Raw genomic sequence first — 19121 nt, 5'->3', positions numbered from 1 at the left:
TTCAAATTTAACAATATGTAGAAGGTCCGGATTTAACAATATATAGAAGGTTTAGATTTAACAATATGTAGAAGGTCCCAATTTAACAATATGTGGAAGGTCCAGATTTAACAGTATGTAGAAGGTCCAGATTTAACAATATGTAGAAGGTCCAGATTTAACAATATATAGAAGGTCTGGATTTAACAATATGTACAAGGTCTGGATTTAACAATATGTAGAAGGTCCAGATTTAACAATATGTAGAAGGTCCGGATTTAACAATATATAGAAGGTCCAGATTTAATATGTAGAAGGTCCAGATTTAACAATATGTAGAAGGTCCAGATTTAACAATATATAGAAGGTTCAGATTTAACAATATGTACAAGGTCTGGATTTAACAATACGTAGAAGGTTCAAATTTAACAGTATGTAGAAGGTCTGGATTTGACAAGATATAGAAGGTCCAGATTTAACAATATGTAGAAGGTCTGGATTTAACAATATGTAGAAGGTCCGGATTTAACTATGTAGAAGGTCCAGATTTAACAATATGTAGAAGGTCCAGATTTAAGAATATATAGAAGGTCCAGAATGAATATGCGAGTCTGACTTCTAGCATGGCAGCCATAGTGGCCAACTTAAAAATCTTGTAAATAGTACTCCTCATTGACCAGGTTTATTTAAAAACACCTCTTGCAATAGGTTATTGGATCTGAATAAAAGAAATGATACAGACAGGACCACAAAAATGTCATTGCTATTGCGAACTACTTTGAAAACATTTCTGCTTTACCTTGGGGTCAAGTCAGGGGTCACAGATTGCATATTTGTACTTTATTCAGCTTATAAAACTGTCCCTTTGTATACCCAAATGAAGTTTGACCATACTTTGTGTCTCTGTTTTTCTTTCAATAAACAAGATAATAGCACTCTTGACACTGAATTCATGGTTAGAGGTTTTGACTTCAAACTTTAATGGTAAACAAATATGAATAGCCCAGTTAGCTTATGGCATTGTCCTTTATCATTTTCACATTACTGACTGTGTGTCTATTCAAAATTGTCATTTACAATAAGTGTATACATATTTGTAAAATAATTTTAACTTTAAATGTGTATGTGTTTTTTATGCCAGTTGGTGTGTGTACATGCATAAACTGGAAGATCATGAGAACTGGGCAAGATTGTCATATCTGCTCCATTTTTTAAAATCAAATTATAAAGAACTATTTTGATTGCCGGTGTAGCTAGCTGATTCTTTTCCCGGGAAAACTTTTAGCAAGGGGAAAGAATCGGATGTTAGACTGGCCTCTGCTCTGATACAAAATTCTCTTTATCCTAGAATAAACATTCTCTTCATCCCAGAGTATTTTTCTAAATTGGTTTTAAAAGCACTTTTAACACATTGTTGGCTATATCATGCTAAGGAAATGGAGCTATGTTCTTTTCCCAATGAACGCAAAGGCTGCTGACATGAGCTGGTTTGAGTGTGTATCAAACCTGCAACCTTGGATTACAAGGCCAGTGTTTTACCAACTGAGAAACCATGGCTTCTGGTAACATTCCCACTTTTTATAGTATGCAGTTTGTGTGTGTGTATTCTGTGGGTGAGCATTTGTGCATATCTTTGCACACTTGAATGTGTATGAATTTTTGCTTTACATGGATTCAATATTGATACATATAAAAAGCAGCTCTGAAATGTGTCACACCTAAGTTTATTGATTTCACTGTTTAATTATTTAACCTAACATTGTAGTTTGCATCTTTTCAAGGTGTAGCTGGCTGTTTACTTGCTTGAAAGAAGACAGATGTTGCTATATCATTTTGAAATTCAACAGCATTTAACTAATATTTTAAGTATGGGGTTTGGCAATATAAGCAACATCAAGTATTGAAATATCCAGTTCCCAGGAACCATAGACAACAGAATATCTTACCTGTGCCACCATTTTTCCAAAATTTTGCAGCATTGTCAGGCAGCTGAAAAATACTATTAAAAGATGATTATGTTAAAAATTATCATTAAAATATATATTTTCCAGTGACATTTATTTTATCATTGAGTTGTAAATCTTTGTAACAACAGCGAAGTGCCCATTTTGGTTCTATACAGTTCTGTTTTGGATGATTGATATCAGTAAGAGGCCTCGCTAATCAACTTGTGTTAGTTCCTCATTATATGATAATCACAGTCCCTACATCCTGCCACATAGGGTGAACCCTTAGAAAAACAAGTCTTTCAGTTTTTTGTCTTTTGTCAACACACCAACTTATGTTAGCAGTATCTTTCATCTTTGGCCTGCCACACAGAATGCCTCTTGCTTTTGATGTGTTGAAGAAATTTTTAAGTAAAGCATTATGGCAAGTTTAAAAACAAATTGATCACAATTGCTGTTGCATAGTATATTTAATTTTCGGGCAATGACTAAATAATAGTCGAGTGTGGAAAGTATTGTCACCAGACAATTGGATTAATAATATCAGTAGCCTGAACTGTAATGATGTAAACTCTGATAAACTTGAAATATGGGTATGATTTTGTTCATGGGTTGCCAACTGTTAAAAGGCTGATGAATAAGACACCCGCAAAAAAGGAAAGTGTTGAGTTAGTTTTTATTTGCTGGTCTCAGATTTAAAAAAACATTAAAAAAGTATGTAAACTTGTGTGATACTGTCCATTATAACGACTGCAGTTAGTTACAAGTATTGTATGCAGTTAGGCAGGTTCAGTTACATGTATGCAAAAATAGTTGTTGAATAATTTTGATTATAGCCGTCTTGTGGATATCAGTTTGCCAGGCAGCTAGAAAAATCTGCTGAACAAGATTTTCAAAGCTGGTTGCCCATTGACAATCATGAATTTTCAACATTGTTACTCCTGCTAAAAAAGAGATAGTTACGGTATATATATCTGGATTTTATGATGATATTGGCTGCTGATTGTACAAGGACTTAAGGGATACAAATTCAGATAATATTGATTGGTGTTTGACTCAGTTACGGTGATGACATTGATGATAAAATGGAACAGTGGGAGTGTGCACTGGAACAAGTAAACTTGTATTAGTCTATATTACAGTTTTTTGTCTTTTCTTCATTCTGGAGACCATTTGGATTAAAATAAGAAACCATTTGAATCCTTGAAGTTCCAAAAAGTTGGTATTATTCTTGAAATGTCCTTGAATGTAATTTGCCTAAAATTGAATTTTCTGAGAGAACACCAAATGTTACAAACATACTAATATAAAGTATATAATTTTTCTAATTTAGAATATTTTAATTTTGTTTTTGTTTGAAAAGTAATAAATAAATGGAATAAAATTGGGTTGATTAAATGGCAGTGTAGTGGCATACTAATTAGTTGCATGTTGTTTTTTTGCACATCTGTATCTGTTAATGCAGTAATCAGCAAAGTAATCTACTTCTGTATTTCTTCAGTAATCAACAAAGTAATTTACTTCGGCATCTATTAATACAGTAATCAACAAAGCAGCCTACTTCTGTATCTATTCCGTAATCAGCAAAGTAATCTACTTCTGTATCTATTCAGTAATTAATAAAGTAATCTACTTCTGTATCTATTCCATAATCAACAAAGTAATCTACTTCAGTATCTGTTCAGTAATCAACAAAGTAATCTACTTCTGTATCTATTCAGTAGTTAACAAAGTAATCTACTTCTGTATCTATTCCGTAATCAGCCAAGTAATCTACTTCATTACCCATTCGGTAATCAACAAAGTTATCTACTGTAAATATTCTGTAATCAGCAAAGTAATCCACTTCTGTATCTATTCTGTAATCAGCAAAGTAATTTACTTCAGTATCTATTAATGCAGTAATCAACAAAGCAATCTACTTTGTCATCTATTTGGTAATCTTGAAAGTAATCTACTTCTGTATCTATTCCATAATCAACAAAACAATCTACTTATGTATCTAATTGGTAATCAACAAAGTAATCCATTTCTGTATCTATTCAGTAATCAACAAAGTAATTTACTTCAGTATCTATTCTGTAATCAACAAAGTAATCTACTTCTGTATCTATTCCATAATCAACAAAACAATCTACTTCTGTATCTAATCGGTAATCAACAAAGTAATCCACTTTTGTATCTATTCAGTAATCGACAAAGTAATTTACTTCGGTATCTATTAATGCAGTAATCAACAAAGCAATCTACTTTTTTATCTATTAGGTAATATACAAAGTAATCTACTTCTGTACCTATTCCGTAATCAACAAAACAATTTACTTCTGTATCTGTTTGGTAATCAACAAAATAATCTACTTCTGTATCTATTTGGTAATCAACAAAGTAATCTACTTCTGTATCTATTCAGCAATCAACAAAACAATATACTTCTGTATCTATTCCGTAATCAACAAAACAATCTACTTCTGTATCTATTCAGTAATCAACAAAGTAATCTATTTCTGTATCTGTTTGGTAATCAACAAAGTAATCTACTTCTTTACCTAATCCGTAATCAACAAAACGATATACTTCTGTATCTATTCCATAATCAACAAAACATCTACTTCTGTATCTATTCAGTAATCAACAAAGTAATCTATTTCTTTATATATTTGGTAATCAACAAAGTAATCTACGTCATTATCTATTCATGCAGTAATCCACAAAATAATCTTTGGTATCTATTAATGCAGTAATCAACAAAGCAATCTACTTCGGTATCAATGCAGTAATCAACAAAGTAATCTTTGGTATCTATTCATTAATCAAAAAAGTAATCAACAAAATAATCTTATTTGGTATCTATTATTGTAGTAATCAACAAAGTAATCTACTTTGGTATATATTTATTAATCAAAAAAGTAATCAACAAAGTGATCTACTTTGGTATCAGTTTATGCAGTAATTAGCAAAGCAATCTACTTCTGTATCTATTAATGCAGTAATCAACAATGTAATCTTTGGTATCTATTAATGCATTAATCAACAAATTAATCTACTTCGGTATATATTCATGCAGTAATTAACAAAGCAATCTAATTCTGTATCTGTTAATGCAATAATCAACAAAGTAACATGAAAAAGTTGTGTCCATAAGAAAAAGAATAATCCTTGAAATTTTTTGGAAATCCTTTACAATTCTGAACAAGTCCAGTGCTGTAAAGATCGTTATTAACCATTAGGGCTTTTTAAACATAAACCCATAGGATAATCATTATTTTCATTGTCCTAATCGAATACATTTTACATTGTCGTTATAGGATACATTTCACTTATTTGTGCTTATTTATGTATATTGTCATTTCTTTCTTTGACAGGAATAACACTGATTGAGTTTGCTCAGATAGAACCTCCTAACCATGACATGCATCCAATGCGAGTGCTAATCAAGATTCAGAAATCAGATCCTCCTACATTAGATGAACCCAAAAAATGGTAAACTTGCTCTGCAATATATAGAAATGTATGTATATCTGTCTGTCCATCAGTCTAAAAGGAGGGTATTTTCTGTAAAATTCAACACAGTACAGTTATACATGCAAGTGTGTGTGTGTGTTTGTGTGTGTTAACATCTATGTATGCTGCCAGTTAAAAACTTAGTTCTTAAAATGTAAAAATCCAGAATTGTTTCCTATTTGCTGACATACATTGGTGGTAATACTGTTGCAAATGAAGATTCATTGGAAAGATATGAGCAGAGCCAAGAAACGTAAAAATTTGTCACATAGTAACTACCAAATAACAATTTGTCACAGTGTAACTACCAAGTAACAATGTGTCACAATGTAACCATCAATATGCATCAGTAAATACAAAACATAGAACAGTTATCTCTATTCTAATACACATTGGAAACTTTTTCCTGGAATTTGGCAAAAATATATTTGTTTTGTTAAACCATTTTATAGGGAGGGCCATGAAATACAAAGATTTCATCGGTTTGTTGTGGATTATACATCAGTTAAATTTTTCATTTAAGCAGTCAAAATATGGGTTATAATTGCAACTGTTTTACAGTAACATTTTCAATTCTTTTAATGTTTTTCTTTATTCTCTATTTTCTCTGTGCTTTAATATTAGGTAGACATGTTAAAGATAATTGAATAATTTAAAGATACTGTCTTTGACTTAAATATCCAAACATTACATCATACTTTGGATAATTTGCTAATAAAAATTATCTTTCTCCCCATATGTATTGTATGGAAGATTGGTGTCACTTTTCCTAGGATTGTGTATTGATGTGCCCAACAGGTTCAGTGCTGGTCTGCAGTTGACTAGGTAAATTAGGTTGCATTACAGCCTAACTTGAAAATAATGAATACATTCATGGTAAGGTTTCATGTTTTCAGTTACAAATAAAGAACTCGGATTGCATATGTCTGTTGTTTCTTTTAAAAATTGTGTGAATCTCTTCATTGTATATGTGTACTGTTGTTGAAGGTATAAGTACCAGCCCTAAATAATATAATTACTTTTTGGCAACTCTAGGCAGGTTCACAGCTGTGGCAAATGTAATGTAATTAGTATTAACAAAATCAAATGATTCAAGATAAAGTAGTCTATATCATTACCTGAAATTTATGTACAACCATGACCCATAATATAATAATGATGCAGATTGGAGCATGTTCTGATATTGAGATTGTTTCATTATTAACGAAATGTGTTACCATGATGCATGTGTGTGCATGCATCCGCATGTGTACGTGCGTGGCGATTGTCCTGAATATGTAAATGATCCTAATCACTTAGACTGGTTCCAAAAGTTGATTTCAGTATACCATTATTTGTTATATTTCTGTTGATACGAAGACTGACCAACTATGTTCAACATGAGGTTTTCAAGGGAGAAAGATGACAATAAAATTAATGTTGGAGATGTTGATGGTTTTATCACGAATGTCAACCCAGTCTGGCTTATTGGAAAAGGGAAAACAAAGATAATATTCCACATACAGTGTTTAGACACTTTATATCTTGCAAGTCTATCTACTTTACTGTGAATATGAATTGTCTACATGAAATCCATGGGTATATCACTGCATGATCATGAGTTGTGGTGCATGTCACAGTTTTATTGTTAGCCTATGGATACATTTAGTTGAACATGATAATATGGTAGTCTGATAAATCAGGTGCTTAAATCTGTGTTGGTACAGAAGGAAGATTTGCTGGTGTGACATCACCTGTTCATTAAAATGAGTCATTTTTGTTGTGTGCAAATCTTACCAGTATTTGGTAACAGCTGTAACTAGCACAAAATTCAAAATGGCCAAAGAACATTTTGATTTACAAATTGTCAACATAGGATTTGATCCGTAAATATGTCAATCAAATTGCCAAAAGGACAGATAGCTCATGAGTAATGATGGTAACTGTCTAAAATGTGCTTCAGTATGTTGTTGACTTATTTGTCTTAAGGCGATTACTCAAATGACTGAATTGGTGCTATCAGATCCACAAATAACCCATTAGTATCAACACAGATTTGAAGGTCAAGCTCTGATGTATCGGACTAGATAACATGGGTAATGAAAGTAGTTTTATGGTTGTTGATTCAGAAACCTTTTTTTATTTAACATGGGTAAAAAAAATATTCTGCAGTTTACATTCTTTAACCTTAAAACAACATAGTGTCCAGAAAGAGTTTGTACTGTTCAGTATTGTTTAAAAGTTTGAAAATATGGTGTCTGGAAAACTGGAGGGTCTGTATATTTAATTGAGTGACAGCATGTTGTGATATTCTGATTCTGTTTCTGCTATTTTGTCCAAGCATGAATGTCATAAGACATGCTTGTCTGTTGCTCTCTCCATCTGTTTGGTACAATATGTCCAAGTATGAATGCCATAAGACATGCTTGTCTGTTGCCCTCTCCATCTGTCTGGTACAGTATGTCCAAGCATGAATGTGAAGGGGGGCATATAGTGTTAAGCTAATATGTTTTTCTGACCATCAGTTTGGTCAAGTTTTCGTAACCATGAATGTGAGGGGGGAATATAGTATTAAGCTTATATGTTTTTCTGACCATCAGTTTGGTCAAGTTTTCCTAACCATGAATGTGAGGAGGGAATATAGTGTTAAGCTAATATGTTTTTCTGACCATCAGTTTGGTTAAGTTTTTCTAACCATGAATGTGAGGGGGGCATATAGTGTTATGCTAATATGTTTTTCTGACCATCAGTTTGGTCAAGTTTTCGTAACCATGAATGTGAGGGGGGAATATGGTGTTAAGCTTATATGTTTTTCAGACCATCAGTTTGGTTAAGCTTTTCTAACCATGAATGTGAGGGGGGCATATAGTGTTACACTAATATGTTGCCATATCTATCCATTTGCTTCAGTTTTCCCAACCATGATTGTATCATGGCCACTAGTGTCACTCAGGTGTGTTGATCTGTCATTTAGCTGTTTCTGTTTTGTGTTTGTTTCACTTACTTAGGCACTGTATTGGGGCTTTACCATCCCAAGAAGTTATTTAAAGATTTGCCAAATGTTTTCATCTTTTGTGCTACCAAGATAATTTTGAAGGGGTGTATGATCATTGGTGTTTTCCAGTTCCAGCTGTCCATATTGCTACCTGTAAGTTCCATATATCACATGAATAACTTCTACTTGTGACTTCTGAATGACTTCATGAACTGAAGTTTAGATTGCTGTGGAGTTTAATATCAAGAAGATTTAGGATCTAGTTTTAAATTTTCACTGTTCCTGGTGGTAAATTATATTTGAATTAAATTTGCCCTTAATCATGTACTAGTGCTTTGTTTTTAGATCTTAGATCTACTGGTCATACAGCTTATGGGATGGCCTGTTGTCTCTCATCTGTTGAACCATTCACCAAGTTTGTTACCACTCTTTCATTGTTTAGCGCCATTTTTCAGCACACGATAGACTATACATGGCGGCCAGTATTAATGGTGGAGGAAGAACCCGGGAAAACCCCGGAAAGAACCACCGACCCTCGAGAAGCTACTGGCAAGCTTTCTCACATACCCACATTGGCTGAATCTTAGACTCAAACCGCCGCAGACAGAGGTGAGATGGCAGTGATCCGTAACGAAGAGCGCTTTAGACCACTCGGCCACTCGGGGCCCCTACTTGGAAGGTAGTCATGAAACTTCAAAAACATGTTCATCGCAAGGTATAGCAGGACCTAAATGAAAATGGTGCCACTCAGACATCTTAAAAATCTTGTTATAACTGCTGTTCCAGAATTGATACTCATATCACTATGTGATTTTCACCAAAAAGACTTCTTAAGATCTCTAGTTAGTCGTAAATGAAAATTGTGCACATCTAACATCTAATATTGCCAACATCTTAACCACCTTGAAAACATTGTTATTGCTACTCCATCTGAATGTATAGTGATGTCAACATGTTTTTTTCTTCATCAGAAACATTTTATTGTGTCAAGTTGATTCTTAATGACAAGGTGCCAATCATACTGCTATGGCAGCCATCATTAAAATCTTTGTTATTGATGGACGATCAGCTTGACATACAATTTTCAGTAAAAGACTTCTAATAATGTCTGGTTGGCTCAGTATGACAATCAGTATTGCCACCATCTTGAAAATCATGATATTGGTACTCATAGATGGGGGTGGGGGCCACAGTAGCTCAGTTGGCAGAGCATCAGACTTGTAATCCAGTGGTCATTGGTTTGATACCCACCCAGCTGCTTTGTTGTGTCCTTGGGAAAGGCACTTAGTTCTGATTTCCACAGCATTGACTAGCATTTTATTAAAGCTAGTGTAATTACCCCTCACCCCCTCATTTATTGATGGTCATATTGTCATAGGGCTTTCAGCAAAAGTACTTCTTATAATGTTGGTCCTAAATTAAAATGGTGCCAGCTGACATTTAGTATGGCCACCTTGCCATCCATCTTGAAAATCTTGTTTTAACTACTTTTCGTAGATGGAGAATCATATCGATAAGCAGTTTTCAACAGAAGAATTCTTCTGATATATTGTTGGTCCTGAAAGAAAATTATTCTGGTCTGACATTAAGTATAACCACCACATTGGTCATCTTGAAAATTTTGTTATTGCTTCTCTTCTTGAACCGATGGACATGTTGATATTTTGTTTTCACCAAACTATTTTTTATGATATCACATTCTAATAAATTTTAAATGGTGTCACTCTTGATCCAATATGGCCAATATGATTGCCATCTTGAAAATCTTCTCACTTCTCATTGTTCAGAAATTGACCGCAATTAAGAAACATTCTTGTTTGAAATTTCATGGAATTATTTATAATAAGACCTTTCAAAACACTCTTGTTTCCAACTATATCAGATTAGCATGGGAATGCTTGTCTAGACATATCTCTGTTGACTAATTATCTGAACCATGGATAAACGAATATATATATATATATATATATATAATAAAATAAACTAGAGACAAACAGTCATACATATAGTTATATTGTTATAAAGGTTATACAATATATCAATTTAAATTATACAATTTTATATAGTGCATTAGCATTAAGTCCATTAGGATACAGAGTAACTTATGAATCCAATAAGTTTCTTTTATGAGTCTATTCATGTCACCATGCACAATATCTATTGGCATGAAAAAAAAATCAAGTAGAGAGTGATTATTGGTGCTAAAGTGTGTTGAAACATTAGAGGAAAACTGAGGATCTCTATAATTTTTTTATATGAAAGTGATGATTATTCATTCTCTTAGAAACTTCTTGTAGTGTTTGTCCAACATATTGCATGCTACATTTTTTACAGGTTATTAAATAAATCACATCAGTTGATATGCAGTTAGTGTTATCACGTAGAGAAAATACCTCTTTTGTATTAGCACTACTGAAAGAAGTACTTTCTCTTATGTTTGCACATTGAGAGCACCGGTGTCTGTTACATTTAGATGACGAAAAGTGTATTTTTTTATTTTCTGTCTGTTTAGTTCTGATTAAAAAATCTTGCAAATTCTTGGGTCTTCTGTAAGCGAGAACTGGTTTAATTTTGAAAAGTGATTTGATGCTAGTTTTATTGGATAAATTTAGGAGACTATAATATTTATTAATTATACGACCTATATTAGGTAATGAAGGATTATATTGTATTGTGAAAGGAATTACATCTCTCTCTATTTTACATTCTGCTGTGTTTAAAGCTTCATGTTGAGTAAGATTACGGGCTTTGTTCAGTGCAGAATCAATTATGTATGTAGGATAATTTCTATTTTAGAAATGAGTTCGTAATTTATTCAAAGAATTTTGTAATTGACAATCATCTGAAATAATTCATTGGTATCTTTTGGCTTGGCTATATGGTATACCGTTTTTACATGACATGGGATGTTGTGAAGAATATTCCACATACTGGTGGATATTAGTTTCCTTGATATGAATATTTGTAGAGATAGTGTTATCAATATTTTTTATTACATTTACATCTAAAAATGAAACGTGTACTTGATGCAGCATAAGTAAATTTAATTGTCGGATGAAAATGATTCAGGCAATCAATAAATTTTTTTAGTTCTTCATTTGAATGGTTCCAGATCATAAATATGTCATCTAAAAATCTAAACCAAACAGATGGATTAAACTTTTCGTTTTTGAAGAAAATCTTTTTCTAATTTACCCATGAAAAGGGAAGCGTATGAAGTAGCCATGGGACTACCCATTGCTGTACCCATTATTTGTATGTAATTCATATTATTGAATTGAAAATAATTGTTTTCCAAGATAAGTTTTATTATTTTACATATATCTTCACTAGATAGTGTGCTATTATTAAGATTGTTATCAATAAAATATTTACATGCTTCAATACCATCTGCATGCGGAATGTTGGTATATAGTGATGTTACATCTAATGATACAAGGACTGAGTTATCAGATAGCTGTGGAATAAATTTCAACTTTTAATGAAATCAGTGGTATCTTTAATGTATGAAGGAAGTGATTTCATTAAAGGTTGTAAAACACTATCAATAAATTTGGATAGGTTTTCAGTATATGAATTATAACCTGATATAATTGGTCGTCCTGGATAATTTAAAGGTAAATTATAGTCAAGATTTTTATGAGTTTTGGGTAATATGTAGAATTGAGGTGTATGTATGTTAAGAGGGAAAGTATCAAATTCCTCAATTACGGAATTATTATTTTTAGCAATCTCATTAATGCATGTTGAAATATTTGATTTAATTTCTATTGACGGGTTTTTGTCAATATGTTTGTAGTATTTTTCATCATTTAATTGACGTTCAACTTCTTTAACATAATCATCTTGATTCATAATAATAATAGTGTTTGATTTATCAGCCTTTTTAATAACTATACTGTCGTCATTCATTAGATTATATAATGACTTACTTTTGTCCTTAGAAATATTACTATGATATTGCTTTTTATGATTATCAGTTAATATCTCTTTTTTGTGATCACATCAATATAAAAATCTAAATATGAATCACGTCCACTAGCTGGTGTAAAAGATGATTTAATTGTGTTAAAATAACCCTTTTGTTTTAGAATCAAAAGAAATCGATGTACTCTCTGAATTGTTGTATGCTTTATCATAAAAAAATTCTTTTAATTTTAAGCATCTAGAGAAATTAAAAAATTTCTTCAGCTAATTTAATTTTATTGTGACATTTTGGTTTGGGACAAAATTTTAGCCCTTTGCCTAACAATATATAGTCATTATCAGTTAATATTCTATATGAGAGGTTTAAGACTGTTTCTTTACCTCTCTTAATTTGTTTTCTTCGCTTTGTTTCTTTTTTCCACTCTCTTCCACTTTTGAATCTGTGTAACCTCCTATTATTTTGTCTTGTGATGTCGTCTCTATTAGACCTTGTAAAATCTTTACCAGGTTTGTCAGTGTCTTTCTCATGGTCACTGTTTCTGATTCCCCCCGTTTTACGGCTTCTGCGTATGTCTTCTTTGTTGTGCCCTGGGGAGTCAAGTTTTTTCGCTGTTGTTCATCCTGTTGGTTCTTGTTTGAATTTTCAAAATTCCTACTTATGTTGACTCTTTGGGTTACTGAAGTTTTGGGAGGTGCTATAGGAGTATTACTCTTCCTTGCAGTAGTTTCTATGGGTTTTGAATACTTCTTTTCTTGCTGTTTATTACTCTGTTGTTGTGTTGTGCTGGGTTCAAGTGACAGATAATACTATCATACACGTTAGATAATTTTTAATTCGTTCTACAGAGATTCAAACCCAGGTCCACGGGTAAATGTGCCTACAGACACGAGCCCATATTCCCTCACGACTAAGTATACATCACCAAAAAATGATGTTACTCAGTCGTTGTTACATGCACTCACGTGTAGCAGACACACATGAAGACCTAGTAATTAATTCTCATGTATCTACACAGTCATTCTGGATTCCTATGAAAGAAATCAAGGTATATACATGTAGAATTAATTATAGTGAATTATAAATATACACCAGACAGAATGGAAAGTGCTATCCCTTGATTCCTATAAAAGAATGCCTGATAATAGTAGGCAGAATTAATCTTTTAACACAAATAATACTATCATTCAGGTTAGAGAATTTTTAATTCGTGCTCTAAAGAGATTTGAACCCAGGTCTGCAGCGATGGGTGCCATTTACCTGCGGACTTGGGTTTGAATCTCCGTTCTGTCTGGTGTATATTTTTAATTCTCTCTCTCTCTCTCTATATATATACATATATATATATATATATATATATATATATATATATATATATATATATATATATAATATCATGTTGCTTTCTTTTCCAGGTCAAATGATTTCAAAGAATTTTTGAGCATATGTTTGATAAAAGATCCCAACAACAGAGCACCTGCAGAAACTTTGTTGGGTGTAAGTAATTGAATTATATGGTTTATAAAATAGCTATAATTATGTAGAATTGTAGAACTCAATAGTGTAGAAATTTGTACAATTTCCATTGCAAATAAGCCATTAATAAATTTTTTTGCAATAATTTTCATGGACTTTTTTTCTGGAAAGACCCACAGACATTTCCGCAGCTTTTTAAGAAAAAATTAAACCAAAATGCACTCAGATTTCATTGTATCATTTGCCTATTGAAGCACATTAGCAGAATTTTGCATAGCCTACATTACCTTTGATGTGATGAGTTGATCACTGCATTGTTTAACCAATTAAATCATCACAACTGTGATATTGCCGAAAATATCCAACTCAAAGATATGTAAGATATTTATGCTCTGAGTAAAGGAAAGTTCTAATAATCATTTAAATTATTGTTTGCATCAGATGTTGTTCAACACTGCTTTGGTAAAGCATTTGACCGTATTGTTTAAATCAGATGTTATTAACACAGTGTTGTTAATCCATTTGACCTTGGGTATTAATACTACAATTGTTAATCCAGATTCACTGATTGTTAATTTAAGGTGTTGTTAATACTGCATTTTAATCTATTTGACCTTATTGTTTATATCAGATATTAATACTACATTGTTATCCAGTTAATATAAGGTGTTGTTAACACTGCGATTTAATCCATTTGACATCATTGTTTATATCAGGTATTAATACTACATTGTTAATCCAGTTAATTTAAGGTGTTGTTAACACTGCATTTTAATCCATTTGACCTCATTGTTTATATCAGGTATTAATACTACATTGTTAATCCAGTTAATTTAAGGTGTTGTTAACACTGCATTTTAATCCATTTGACCTCATTGTTTATATCAGGTATTAATACTACATTGTTAATGCAGTTAATTTAAGTTGTTGTTAACACTGCGTTTTAATCCATTTGACCTCATTGTTTATATCAGGTGTAGTTCATTCTGAAGGGAAAAATGTGTTGAGCATTAATGGACTCTTATAGTGGTCATATTTTATTATAAATTCAAGAAATGAAAATAGCTTGTAATGTTTACTTGATGGAATTGGCAAGAAACAGAGTATTTTGTGATTTGTAATGACCACCTTGCTATCTCTAATAGGTTTCAACTTGCCCGCTGCAATATGTGATATGAAAAGATATGAATAAGCTTCAAAACATCAAATTTATAATTGGACAGTGGTATTCCTCATAGAGAACCAATCACACAGATGAGATGGTATTATGGAGCTGGCATACATGAGTGAGAGAGTTGTTGTTGTTGTTGTTGTTGTGGGGTTTAACGCCATTTTTCAGCACGATAGGCTGTACATGGCGGCCAGTATTAATGGTGGAGGAAGAACCCGGAAAGAACCACCAACCCACGAGGAGCTACTGGCAAGCTTTCTCACATGCCCACATTGGCTGAATCTTAGATTCGAACCGCCGCAGACAGAGGTGAGATGGCAGTGATCCGTAACGAAGAGCGCTTTAGACCACTCAGCCACTTGGGGCCCCTGAGTGAGAGAGAGAGAGAGTAGTAGTATTTCTGACTAATCATGCATTATATTGCAGCATCCCTTCATAAAAGGTGCCACAGACAAAGGGCCAATACTAGATTTGATTATGGAGGCAAAGGCAGAGGTTGTTGAAGTTCTTAGAGATCTCACAGAGGAGGAAGATATACGGGAGCTCAAGGTATATCTACCATCTTCACTGATTGCTCAGGGCCAAGATAAAATAACTGCTATATATTATAACACTTCCTTATTTTTGTGGAATCAGTAATTAGTAAATGCATGATCTTTGGGCATCAGATTTCATGAAGTAATGAATCACTGATGAACTAAAATGTACAGTCTTACATTAAAGTCTTTAAAGTGGAAGTGGCTTTCGTATTCAGTTTCCTTGTTAAATTTGTAAACAAGATGTATGATGCTCCAAACTTTTTTTCCATTTGTACAGGTCTGAAAATTTTGGTGGTCTGATGTCCATGACTGATTTTATTTTAGATGTGGACATGTCATATGTTAGTACCATTTGCCCATTGGACCTTTAACATTTCTTACTTGTCCCTATCAATTTAAGAAAACAGTCATAAAATTGCACTAATGCAAGTAGAAGGTGATAATAAGAGACTGGTGGTGTAAAATGGCACTGGAAATTGGCAAATTTAGCATGGATCACCATCTGTGTTTGATCTTCAAATGTTTATCAGTTTTTCAACCATAACTAAAAGTCGACATCAGTGTTATTAGCTTACTGTTTGTTTATGGATGATAAGGTTTTTTAAGTGTGGATTTATGGGCAGGAGACAAGAATCAGCCATAAAGAATTTAGTTTCAAGAGACATGTTGCATTGCAGGACCACAATTGTCCCAGGTTTGAAAAGGATGCAAACTGTGATAATAAATGGATTCAGACTTTTCAGGATCACTGGAAAATGACTTGGCAATGCTATGTTAAAGGTCATGTGCTTTTCTTGAGCAGGTATGGCATACCCAAAGTTAGCAGATTTTAAAACAGACCCATTTGTAGCAAAGAATATATTACTTGCACCAGAAAAGTTACTGCAAGTAAATCAAGTATACCCTACTCCATCATTAAGACCAAGATTGCTCAAACCTTTACAAAGTTGGGTGCAAATGGTCTGCATATGGTGATACTAAAGCTGGAAAACCGTTGTGTAATTTTGACTTAGCTTGTAACTTTCAGCACAAGAACAGTATAGATTTGGGTCAAAATTACATTGCAGTTATGGCTGTACATCTTTTTTCAACTCCATAGTTTGTTCCTTGAAAGCAGCAGTACAAAGAAGTTGTCTGAATGTTGAGCTTGCATTAATTTTGATATTTTTCCTGCCTTTTGGCAATGCTGATGCACTAGTAAATATTGTAATGTTAGACCGGTCCATATGTGGACCTGGACTCTGTAGAGCCCTACTGATCCTGGACCGATGTGTCTCAATAGAAATTTTCAGTCCCTGAAATTAGCATATGTAAGGAATCGATTACCAATATTTTGAATACAGAAATTAATGGTAAGCCATGGATCATCATGGCACCTTCCTTCCTGTTGATCTTTATTTTTTGTTCTGTTCTGTCTGTTCTGAAATGTGTGTACACGATGATATTCAAACAGCTGACTATAAACAAATAAAATTACTGTCTACAATTATTTGTGGGTGTATGGTGTATTGTTTGATATATTTTTTTTTTGCCCCAAACTCTTCTCAGAATTTGCTAATCTCCTTTGACATCATTTTGTACTGGTTCAGTTATTGTGCAAATAACAATTCATTTACACTTGAAACTTTGCACTCATTTTTTTCTTCATGCTGAGATATCCTTATTTAATATTCTAAATATTTTTCCCACAGAATTTTCATCATAGTTATTTCCCTTTTAAACTTGAAAATTGAATCACCATCAGCATTGGTCACAATCAGGGCATAAGTATTTTTAGGAACATTAGTTTTTTTCTCATTGTAAGCATTGGAGTCACAGTTCATTGATAATTTACACTTTTAAATGAATACGTTATGGATTGTAGTTATTCTTCATTCACCTTTTATTCCATCACCTATATTACTGAAGTTAGCCATTAAAAAATAAGAAATGGTATGAATCATGGAAATCTTTTCAGACAGTAATGCATTGGTCCCATTGAGGTACTCTTGTTTTATGTTTAATAAAATTGATTTTAATTGATTTCTCACAATCTGTTTAAATTAACTGTATAACTTGTTGGCATCAGGTATTTTCACCAGCCTCAAGTCTGTGTACATCTTGCAGGTACACAGCATTATGTTTAAGCAATGGTTCACATCCCATCTAGACTTTGAACTCTTTGTAAAACTCAACAGTTGCTCAGATACAGGAATGATCTTGTGTTTGTGCATGTTGCAGAATTGAAGAAAATAACAAAACGTAAAAACACATTTAGGATAGAGGAGGTTATTTTGTCGAGTTTCTTGCTATTTGGAGCAAACCAACTGATTACTGATCATCTACCTGCACATGAGAAGAAATCTAATCATGGACAGTTATCACTAATTATTGACTTATTTGTACTTTGCTTATTTCAGTCGAAAGAAATATAACCATTCTTAGTCTGGGAATGTCTATTTTGTAAGTGTTTGGAAAGTGATATTACAAAACCTTAATTTCTTTAAAAATTTGCTTAGGACTAAGCCTTTGTTGTCAGGCATTGTTGGACAGAAAGCCAACTAGTCCCATGTGTCTGGTTATTCTATTTGTTGAGACCTGTTTGAGTGACTTTAGTCTTTTTATCTGTTCATTACACCCTAAATATTACACGTGTGAAAACCAGCATAATATGGATGCATTACGGTGAGAGTAACTGAACAATACCAAAACAAGGAAAATGTGACCTATTTTCAGGCATGATTAATTTTGGTAAGTTTCTTTATATCTTTATATTTGTTAGCTATGGGATTGGTGTTTATTAGTAACAAACTTGTCTTTGAAATTAGAAATAAGCAAACATATCAAAACAATGAATGATTGTTAAAACTGAAAACCCCTATCCTGGGTGTAGAATAAGTCTGACGTACCCACTGAGTATGATAGGAGGCAGCAAATGGAGGCAACATTTATGCTTTTGGATGCATCCCATGATGAATTTCCAGCTAATGTCTTTGATACTTTGAAAGAGAGTCCAAGAAATCATTTCCACAAACTTATATTGGTAGAGCAATTGTGCATGATCTCATCTTTTCATACAAAATGCAAATTATTAGAGACAGATTTGTCCACAACACATTAATGTACCTATGAGTTGTGTTTTTAGCCACATGCATTCTTGTGGCTCCTCGAATTATGGTTGATTGAACCATTTTTTAGTAACTTGCTGGTATTCTTGTGTCTTCTAGAATTATGGTTTAAGTTGCCTGGATGTTTGACAACTTATAAATCCATGTGGAATAACACAGTTCTACCTCATATTGCCATTTTGAATCACTAGGCCACATTAATTTATCCGTCAATATCGAAGGAGCAGTTTGTTTTGACTTCACTAATTCCAGATGGCTTTCATGGTCATGCAAGTAAAGTGCATGTGGATTTGTCATGTGTCTGATGTGTAATTATCTCATCAGGTGACTTAACACAGGTAACAATGTGTTAAATTTCAAGTAGACATTAATTTGACACTGCAACCCAAATTGTTCAGAAGACTGACATTTAATCAACACATTTTGTAATTTAATGTGTTTTTGAACCATGATGAGAATCGTCTAACAATATATTGATCATTTAACCCACATATGGCAAATCA

At 32.9% G+C, this 19121-nt stretch overlaps 1 protein-coding gene across 2 annotated transcripts in view; it reads left to right on the top strand.

Annotated features, from left to right (window-relative positions):
• Positions 1–19121, top strand: part of LOC149794732 (serine/threonine-protein kinase 10-like) — a 202508-nt gene that overhangs the window by 64363 nt on the left and 119024 nt on the right. For both annotated transcript variants that reach the window (XR_016422186.1, XM_089964351.1), the window contains exons 6-8: positions 5288–5405; positions 13741–13822; positions 15399–15521. Coding sequence is in view for 1 of the 2 variants with exons in the window: in XM_089964351.1 (XP_089820477.1) it covers positions 5288–5405; positions 13741–13822; positions 15399–15521 (323 nt within the window). In the remaining variant the exon portion in view is untranslated. The remainder of the gene's footprint in view (positions 1–5287; positions 5406–13740; positions 13823–15398; positions 15522–19121) is intronic.

Source organism: Sinohyriopsis cumingii, chromosome 7 (genome assembly GCF_028554795.1).
Source record: "Sinohyriopsis cumingii isolate HCF-2022 chromosome 7, ASM2855479v2, whole genome shotgun sequence".
In the NCBI taxonomy this organism is placed as follows: domain Eukaryota; kingdom Metazoa; phylum Mollusca; class Bivalvia; order Unionida; family Unionidae; genus Sinohyriopsis; species Sinohyriopsis cumingii.
The sequence above is the reverse complement of the archived record's forward strand: the minus strand, read 5'-3'. Positions and strand labels throughout refer to the sequence as shown.